This window comes from Nematolebias whitei, chromosome 15 (genome assembly GCF_014905685.2).
Source record: "Nematolebias whitei isolate Nwh7 chromosome 15, NemWhi1, whole genome shotgun sequence".
In the NCBI taxonomy this organism is placed as follows: domain Eukaryota; kingdom Metazoa; phylum Chordata; class Actinopteri; order Cyprinodontiformes; family Rivulidae; genus Nematolebias; species Nematolebias whitei.
The window spans coordinates 37,447,663-37,457,160 of NC_056512.1; the positions used below are offsets into that span (position 1 = coordinate 37,447,663).

A 9,498-nucleotide genomic window follows, 5' to 3' on the forward strand; every position below is an offset into this window, starting at 1 on the left:
GGAAACATCTGGACCAGTAACCCATCAGGAACAGAGACAAGAACAAGGGAACATCTGGACCAGGAACCCATCAGGAACAGAGACCAGAACAAGGAAACACCTGGACCAGGAATCCATCAGGAACAGCGACCAGAACAAGGAAACACCTGGACCAGGAGCACAACAGGAACAGAGACCAGAACATCTGGACCAGGAGAACAACAGGAACAGAGACCAGAACAAGGAAACATCTGGACCAGGAACCCCTGGGCCACAGAGCAGTGCAGTTCTTACCTCGGTGACTCCAAACGGGATGTTTCCAACATAAAGGCGACGGGCCTGTCGGGTCATCTGGCTGCCGACGATGGAAACGGGTGTCGGCGCCGCAGCCGCTCCGGTGCTGGAGGCTGAAGGCAGCAGAGCCACGGCTGGTATCTGACCAGCAGCTGCAGGGACAGGAAGCAGAGGTCCTGCTGGGTCAGGCTGTGATGGAGTTAAACTCAAAGCAGTCTGCTCCTCAGATAAAAAATGTTAAATTATTATTTTTATATATAAATATATATATATATATATATTATATATATATTTATATATAATATACATATATTATATATATAGAATGTTTCTGTTCAGTGCTCTGAGACAACTTCTGTTGTGACTTGGAGCTTAATAAATAAACCAAATTGAAATTAAAATTGTGTGTGTGTGTGTGAGTGGGGTAATACTAATAATAATAATAATAATAATAAGCAGACATGCAGGTACCTGAAGATCAGCAGAACATGGAGGGTAAAAGGTTCTGTTGGTACCTTGCATAGCTTTGTATTGTGCGGGTGTGATGTGCTCGAAGCCCGGAGGAGGAACATCCCAGTATTTACAAATCCTTTTCTTCCTCGTTCGCCTCGGGGAGTGGCTAAACACAGAAAATCAACTAATCAAAGCTCGGAGAGGGGTGGAGCGTTGCTAACGGCAGCAGGTAAACCAACATTCAGGTGAAACACATCCAGAACCGACAGCAGCATCTACGATAAAAACAACCGCGACGCTCACGAAGTAAAACGATCACCTGCTGCAGCTGTGGTCATCAACTGCTGGCCCATGGGCCACTTCAAGTTTGTTGGAGGGGTTTTCCCGGCCAGTCGGGGTGACATGAATCAAAAACGTCTAACGATCTGTAACATTTAGTCAGATTTTTACATTTTAAGGTCAAAGAAAAGACCCGATCCATGTAAAGAATGAAAGAAATACAGTTTTTATCAGTTTTAATACATTTTAAACGATGAACCCTGCAGACTGTGTGAGTTTGGTTTTTAATGTGGAGAAATCAATTAAGTATCCTGCTGTGAATAAAGTGAGTATTAACATTTAGGCCAGTTTGGAAATCAGTCTTACGCACTATATCTGAAATTGTATGGACTTAGAAAAGACAACATTTACTGTCCGAGGGTCTGAAAATAGATATGATAAAGTTTGGCGCCCCTTCTTAACTCTTCATGAGAAATCTTCTACCTCCTCTCTTCTTTCCCTTTTTTTATATTAATTTTATTTTTATTTCATTCTTCTTTTTTCATATTCGTAGATAATATATTTTATGGTCATGGGGTTATTTAAAATGGCATTATTTAATTATGATATTTTTTTCTACTTTGTGCAAATGTTATTGATTTGACCTCAGTTTAGTTGTGTGTGTGTGTGTGTGTTGTCTGTTTGTGGCTTAAAATCTGCTAAAATTTGATTGCCATGCATGGGTTTGTACCATATCTATCAATATATAGCTAATAATCAATAAAAAGACATTTGCAAGGAAATGTTTAGGCCAATTTGTTGGATGTGTAATTCAATTAAAAATATAATAAGAATAAAAATAAATGCTTCCATTTACTTTAATATTCTTAGTGTTGTCAGACTGACTCAGCTCGTGTTTCTCAGCAGCTTGTCTTCAAGGAATTCCAGATAAATTCTGGATTTGAGAGAAAGATGGCAGCGAAGCGGCTACAAGCTACCAGCACGACGCTGCCCACAAGTCTGACTCTTTGATGTTGTTCACATCTTTGCAAATAAGAGGAAAACTGCTAAAACCAGACCTTTTTTAGTTGTTGGCATAAAAACTCTGTTTCCTGTTAGTTCTGGTCAAAGAGCCCCCGACCTAAAGCCTGAAACATCTGGTTTCATGTGGAGCGGGAACCGGAGCACACTTGGAATGATTCGCACTGATTGAAGCTCAGAAACCTGTCAAGCTGCGACAAACCAACGCTTCTGTTCATCGTTGCTGCGTCTGTAAATGAAACGCACCTCGTTCGTCCACTCGACTGAAGGCAGAGTTCAGAAAAACGCTGGACGTTACTGAGAGCCCACATGAATTTTGCGGTTCTGAGCCTGGCCCAGAGCTTGTGAGGACAGAAAATGTCTCCAGGCATGCAGCTGTTGTGAGTTTAAAGGCTTCAGAAAAAAATCACAGCTTCAGTTTCTACAAACATTTTTATTCGAAGTTTATTTTGTAGCTTAACACAACTGGGTTTCACATGAAATCTCCCATCATGCATCTGTGAGCTCTCAGGACCAAACCTGTGCTTCTTGTGGTCCCGGGAGGAGCTGCGGCGGTCCCGGCTCTTGCGGTCCCGGCTGCGATGCTTGTCGCCCGCCTCGGGAGAGTCGCTGTGACTTCGCTTTCTGTGCCTCTCTCGTTCTCGCTCTGAGGAAAGTATCAAACGAGCTTCAGTCAAGAAGTGCGAAAGAGTCAGGATGTCGATGTGTCGGAGAAAATAAAGCCTGTTCTGTTAACAAGGATTCATTTAATGAATAAAAACTGGAATGTATAAAATCACAAAAAATTCATTTTATTATAATAAAGTAGAAAAAAGAAAATTACAAATGAAAGTTTTTCTTACAGACAGTTTTAAACTATTAATTTGTAAATGTCTCACTTTTGTCTCCCTGTCTTTAAAGTTAAAATGTTTTTTGATATAGTCACTAAGCTGCTGGTTTTATTATTATTAATAATAATATGAATAATATGACACTTTTCCTCACAGGTAAATGAGTCATGACCTTTGAACTTAAATGAAATCAATCAGCTGATTGGCTTCTTCTGCTTTGCTTCATTTATTAGTAAATGTTTATTACGTTGATCTCTTTGAATTGTCACAAATAATAGATTCATCCAAACCATCCACGTCTGCTAGATCCCATCCCAACCAGACTGTTTAACGACATATTTCCCTTAACTAATAACCACGTCTTGATCTGCTTCATTTGTCTCTAGTGGGAGATCATATCTCTCCAGTTTTAACTTCTCTCCACTGGCTCCCTGTCAAATCCAGAATTGAATTCAAAATCTTACTTCTAACCTACAAAGCCCTCAACAACCTATCTCCATCTTATATTCGAGATCGTATTGTTCCATATTTTCCTAACGGAGCACTTCACTCTCTGACTGTAGGTTTTCTTGTGGTTCCTAGAGAAAAGCAGACTGGGAGGAAGATCTTTCAGTTATCAGGCTCCTCTCTTGTGGAACCGACTTCCAGTTTCTGTTGTGAGGCCGACACATTGTCCAGTTTTAAGACTTTCCTTTTTGATAAATCCTATAGTTGGGGTTGGACTGTTATGCCGCTATAGGCTTAGACTACTAGAGGACAAATTGACGTAATTTCCTTAAATGAATTGTTAAAATTGAATAGTTTTCATTTGATACCATTTCTATCTTAACATGTGATTCTCGACCTGCCATTGTGTATCTGTTCCTCTCAAACCCAGCCGGTCGAAGCAGATGACGCCTGAGCCTGGTTCTGCTAAAAGTTTCTTCCTCATGAGGGAGTTTTTCCTTTCCACCGTCGCCTTCATGTTTGCTCAAGATGAGAGTTCTGTGATGGAGTTAAACTCAAAGCAGTCTGCTCCTCAGATAAATAATGTTAAATTATTATTTTTATATATGAATGTTTCTGTTAACTTATTATTTTTAATTTGTCTGTTCAGTGCCCTGAGACGATTCTGTTGTGACTTAGAACTTTATCAATAAACTGAATTGATTTCTTTCTGGTCAGTTAATTCCCAGTGTTGTGTGCTTATTATCGAACAGGTACATTTACCTGAAACCTCCTCTGATCAGTTTAAAAACATGAGTTCAAGTTTCTCTGCTGACTCATAGAACAGGTTTTACTTCTTCTACTGATAAAATCCTGAACGAGCAGGTGAGCTGAGGTTTTCGGGGCTCAGGTTAACGTCCAGACGCTCAATCTGGACCAGAACCAGAACCAGAACCAGGACAAATGTTTTCATTCATTAAATGGAGCTAACGGTGTGCGCGCGCAGCCGCTAGCTTGGACGCAGATCCGGAGGAATAAAAAGATGAAAAGCGGAAACGAACCTTGTCGGTTCTCCGTCAGCTGCTTCTCAAACTCCTCAAAGTCTGACATGATGTCACGAAGGCTGCCGCTTAGAAAAACTGCGCCGGAGGAGGATTAGAGGAGCAGCCCGCAGCTGTCAGCCGCGCAAGCTTTACCGGAACTTCAACAGCACTCTACATCCGGTCAGACCTCCACAATAAAAGCATGAGCACGCGAGAGGAGTGTGATCTGATTAATCTGTGCACACACATAAACTTTTTTTTTTTTCAACCTTTATTTACCGCATATAAAACTTGAAAGAAACGAGTTAAAACTTTTTTTTTTTTTTTTTCTTAAACTGAAAAAGCAAAGGTTCCCATAGTTGGGGTCTGGACCCGACCGACTGTGAGTCAGACCTCCATTGCACGACTACAACTGGTCCAGAACGCAGCAGCCCAATTTTTAACCAGTACAGACAAAAGAGAGAACACATTACACCAGTTTTGGCCTCACTGCACTACTGGTTCACCTTCGAATTCAGTTCAAAATACTCCTGTGTGTCTACAAATTGCTGAACAGCTTCGCACCCCCCACCCCCACCCCATCTCTCTGATCTGCTACAACCTTCCCACCACGTTCCCTGAGGTCAGCGGACCAGTTGCTCCTCACAGTTCCAGGAACTCGTCTTAAGCGCTGAGGTGACAGGGCCTTCTCTGTAGCAGGACCAAGACTTTGGAACGAGTTGCCTCTTCTTGTCAGACAGGCCCCCTCCCTCTCGGTTTTCAAATCCCGTTTAAAAACCCACTACTATTCAGTAGCTTTCAACACCAGATGATCTGTGATTTGAACCTGTTTGCTTCACACAGGTTAGTCGTCATATTTATTATCTGCATCGTTTTTATGTCTATATTCTGATTTACTTCATTTTGTATTTTGCTTTGTGTGTTACGTGTTGTTCTGTCTGTACAGCACTTTGGTTGGCCTTGTCGCCTTGTTTTAAGTGCTTTATAAATAAAATGGTATGGTATGGTAATCAGAACCTGACACATGAGGACTGAAAGAGAGAGACCTGATTTAAACAAAGAACACAGATGAGGTACAGACAACAATAGACAATAATATAAAAAAACATATAAAATGAAAAGTAAATAAAAGAAATTATAAAAACGAAACAAAAACTGCTGCATAAAGCGATGTGGAAAACTAAAAACAGGAGCATCTGCGTTGGTTTTTCCCATAAACTTAACAGATGTTTGAAGCCACTTAGAGAGGTCGAGACTCGAGCGCTCCAGATTTTTTTTCAAGATATTCCAGGAAACAGGAGCGGAGTAGGAGAAGGCCCTTTTGTCTAGTTCAGTCCTCACTGAAGGGACACTGCAGGTAATAATGTCCTGACAGCGCACGCTGTAGCTGCACTCAAGCAGTGACATGTAGGTGGAGATGTACCGAATGGAACCACACAATAGTCCCATGGTGCCGACGGGACCATGTTGCTAAGATAAAGTCACTGTCATCAGAACCACTCTGCCAAAAAGACCATGCTGCTGTAGATTTATTTCGTTTTCACTTTCGGTGCCTTGTTTCTGTATTTTTCTTGCATACTTTGAATAAATCCCAGTTTATGTTAGTTCTGGGGTTGGCTCCAAGCCCGACTCCGCTCGCACGAATCGTGTGACCTATAGCCGAACCGAATCGTGCTGCTGTTGTTCGGTGCATTGTTTTGCTCTATTAGTGACTAGAACATGTCTTAGATCTTTTAGAATACTGTTGGGCGGACCCGGCGCCAGAGGGCACACATTCAGTTATCCACCCCCACTCCCCAAGACAGATTACAATACCATGTAAATAAATTGAACCTGTGCAATGTATTGACTCAAGACAACCAGCAGAGGGAGCTGTAGGAGATTAAACTGGACTTTCAGAGGGAGTAAAGTCTTTACCTGTTCAATGCATTTTTTTTTACTCCAGAGAGGCAGAAAACCTGATTATTGACTTCAATGATTTTTTTTTTTAAAGATGGATTTTCTACTGAGTTTTTTTTTTTTTTTTTGCATGTCAGGTTTGTTCAACAAAAGAGTGGAAATGTTTAATTTTTATTTAATTTAATTTATTTTTTTACATTTTTACCTCTCTTCAGGAGAAGTTCATGTAGCCTACAGTTGCCTTCAAGTTTCTGGTGTTAATATGTTTCAGACACAATGATTAATGTTCGTATCTAAGGTTTATGCAAACTTGAACACAATTTCTCAGCATGTTCTGGTGACTACATGTCACTGTTTACCAAAAGTCAAAGTCACTTTATTGTCAAAAGCTGCAATATGTACAGAATTAAAACATTTATTAAACATAAGCATAAAATGAAACAATAAATTTATTTATAATAATATAATAAATATAATATAAAAAATATATATAATTTATTTATAATTGTTTTTTACAAAACAAAAATTATTTTTTGTATTAATAAACATATGGTTATTTCAGTTGCAAGGTTACATTAACGTTTATTTATGTATAAAATAAAATGACTATTTACTCCCCCCCCCCCAATATTTATCCCCCCCCCCCCCAGCTAAATTCTTCTCGAGGTGGGAAAAAAACCCTTTTGATTGATATTTCAGTAACTAATATTTGTTGGAGTGTGAGGTCTAACGCCCTTCATTATAAACAGTGAAAAACCGTAACTTATTTTTCAAACGATGAGAAAATTTCCGTTTAGGCTGACTGAACACTGAACCAGATGTCGCTCCATGTAGGTCGGTTTTATTCTTGTAACGGAAACATGACCGGAAGTGGAAGTGAGTCCCGCCCCAGCTTTGTGCCATCTTGCGTTCACCAGAACAAAAACGGGGGGAAATAACGGATCCGGCTCGGGTCCAGTTTGATGATGGAGTGCGGGATTTAGGCCATTTTAAGAGCGTGTTTTAAACGGTTGGGCGGGACATTATGTTTGTCAGTTTAGCAGCGCAGGGAACCATCAGCCACACCCCGCCGAGCAGCTCATGTTACTGTTAGCTCCGAGCCGCTGAGGCTAGGCTAACAGTTAGCTTAGCTATCAGTTAGCTTAGCTCCGAGCCGCTAAGCTAACAGTTAGCCGAGGCGGTAACGGCGGCGGTCGAGCTTCCCGGCAGAGCCTGTTAAAGCAGCACACGGTCGTTTGGAAACCGGAACCGACTCCGGCATCTGTCCAAAGCCAGGAGGGACCTTGGTGGAAATGCGCCAGATGTGTTGAGAGGAAAGCCGCTTCTAGCTGGGCTGCTAATCGTCTTTCGTTCCGGATCGGAACCACAAAAAGCTGCGGTGAGTGTGTCTTCGCATCCTGCCAGACCTGCAGGAAGGGTTCTGACTGGGCTCAAGGGCGTCCGCCGGCCCACAGTGTGTTCACCCAGACTTCAGGGGAACATGTGGCCCAGGGAGCTGTCTACAGCCGGTTTATCGGTTCCGTTCAGTCCGTTAGCTTCAGCTCCGAGTTCATTAAATCACCTGTCAGAGAAACTCCGCACAGGTGGGATTTAAACATGCAGGTTTTTTTCGATCGTTTTGAACTGAAATGCATCAAAAACAGGCGAAGCAAATAGTTTTTCTGTCTTTATGATGTTATTGATTAAAGTTTCAATCAGGTCTCTCTGTAAATGAGTCCTCGAGGCTCAACGAGACGAACCTGTAGAAATAAAGGTTGAAAACAAAAGAGTCAACCATCGACTGGACTGAAAGTGAGTCTTAAAGAGAAATTAAACTTTGAAAGATAGGTGTGGGTTATTTTAAAGCTTTAATGTTGTCACATTTGTTTGCTTTAGAGACTTTTCTTAAAGTTTCCAAATGACTTTATGTCCAAGTATGTTAACATTTGTGATTTTATTTTAATGTAAAGTTTTTCTAGCCTCAGGTTTTTGTTTTAGTGCAGAACTTGATGTTTCTCTTGGAAGAGATTTGATTAAAAAATATTGTTTTTCGCTGATTCTTCAGCCTCCGATCATAAAGGATGCGTTCAGTTGTTATTTCTTTGCCTGTCTGTCACATTTTTCATTTCGTGCCATAACTGACGGCGTGTGGGCATGCCGCCGTGGTGAAGCTTTTTGGATCACACTTCTTCAGAGCCTGCCATCCAGCCTCTTAATTCCTCCAGAAATCATAATTTCCCTATTATTAGCGCTGATAAATGCCTCCTGAAATTGTGCGAACGTTCGTTCACAGCTAAACTGTTTGCAGATCAGCGCCAAGTCCTGAGACCGTGTGATGTTTTCTGTTAGTTGGACACGGCCGACACTTGGTGTTGAAAAAGAACCGTGGGATGCTTCTTTCCTCTTTGCTGCTGTATTTGCTGGACTCGATTGTGTTTTTATGTCGGAAGTTGAGGAAACTTGTTTTCCAAGCGTTGCATGTTCAGGTGTGTGACAGCAGCTCTGTTCCATGGAAGAACACTAAAATAGAAACCACAAGACGTCCTCGGAAAGACTGGACCGTTCAGAGCTTTTTCCATTTCAGCTGAAGTCACAATAAAGACCGCTTCGTTCAGGACTGCAACAGCATTAATGAAGACCCTTCTGCTGATGACAGATATTTACAATGTTTTAAACGAAGCTACAAGGATCACAGGACAAAGGTGCAGGACTTCAAGGACCTGGAGTCCACTGTTCCCTGGTCCTGCAAAGACGTGATGAAGAGAATCCAGGCAGGATGGAGGAAAGTTTCAGCAGTGATTTGTGGCATGAGTGGTAGACGGCAAAGGAAAAATCTACAATACAGTGGTGAGACCAGCTATGTTGTATGGTCTGGAGAGGGACAGAGACGTGGACAAAAAGACAGGAGACAGAACTGGAAGTGGCAGAAATGAAGATGCTGAGGTTCTTCTTAGGAGTGTCAAGGATGGATAAGATCAGGAATGAGATCATCAGAGGTACAATACAGGTTGAACAACTGGGAGATAAAGTTAGAGACTGAGATGGTTTGGACATGTCCAGAGGAGGGACAGTGGTTTGGACATATCCAAAGGAGGGACAGTGGTTTGAACATGTCCAGAGGAGAGACAGTGGGTATACTGGTAGAAGGATGTTAGAAATGCAGCTGCCAGGAAAAAGACAAAGAGGAGATATATGGATGCAGTTAGAGAGAAAATGGAGGTGGATGGAGTGAGGACAGAGGATGCAGAAGACAGAGTGAGGACAGAGGATGCAGAGGACAGAGTGAGGACAGAGGA

At 41.7% G+C, this 9,498-nt stretch overlaps 2 protein-coding genes across 2 annotated transcripts in view; one reads left to right on the forward strand and one right to left on the reverse strand.

Annotated features, from left to right (window-relative positions):
* LOC119421194 (splicing factor U2AF 65 kDa subunit-like) overlaps positions 1-4,478 on the reverse strand; it is a 13,629-nt gene extending 9,151 nt beyond the window's left edge. The window contains exons 1-4 of the mRNA XM_037688577.1: positions 4,343-4,478; positions 2,545-2,671; positions 789-892; positions 274-425 (exon numbers count right to left, since the gene is read on the reverse strand). Coding sequence (XP_037544505.1) covers positions 274-425; positions 789-892; positions 2,545-2,671; positions 4,343-4,391 — 432 coding nt within the window. The 5' untranslated portion in view covers positions 4,392-4,478. The remainder of the gene's footprint in view (positions 1-273; positions 426-788; positions 893-2,544; positions 2,672-4,342) is intronic.
* Positions 4,479-7,135: 2,657 nt separating this feature from the next.
* LOC119421797 (serine/threonine-protein kinase TAO2) overlaps positions 7,136-9,498 on the forward strand; it is a 22,315-nt gene continuing 19,952 nt past the window's right edge. The window contains exon 1 of the mRNA XM_037689157.1: positions 7,136-7,601. The gene's annotated coding sequence lies outside the window, so the exon portion shown is untranslated. The remainder of the gene's footprint in view (positions 7,602-9,498) is intronic.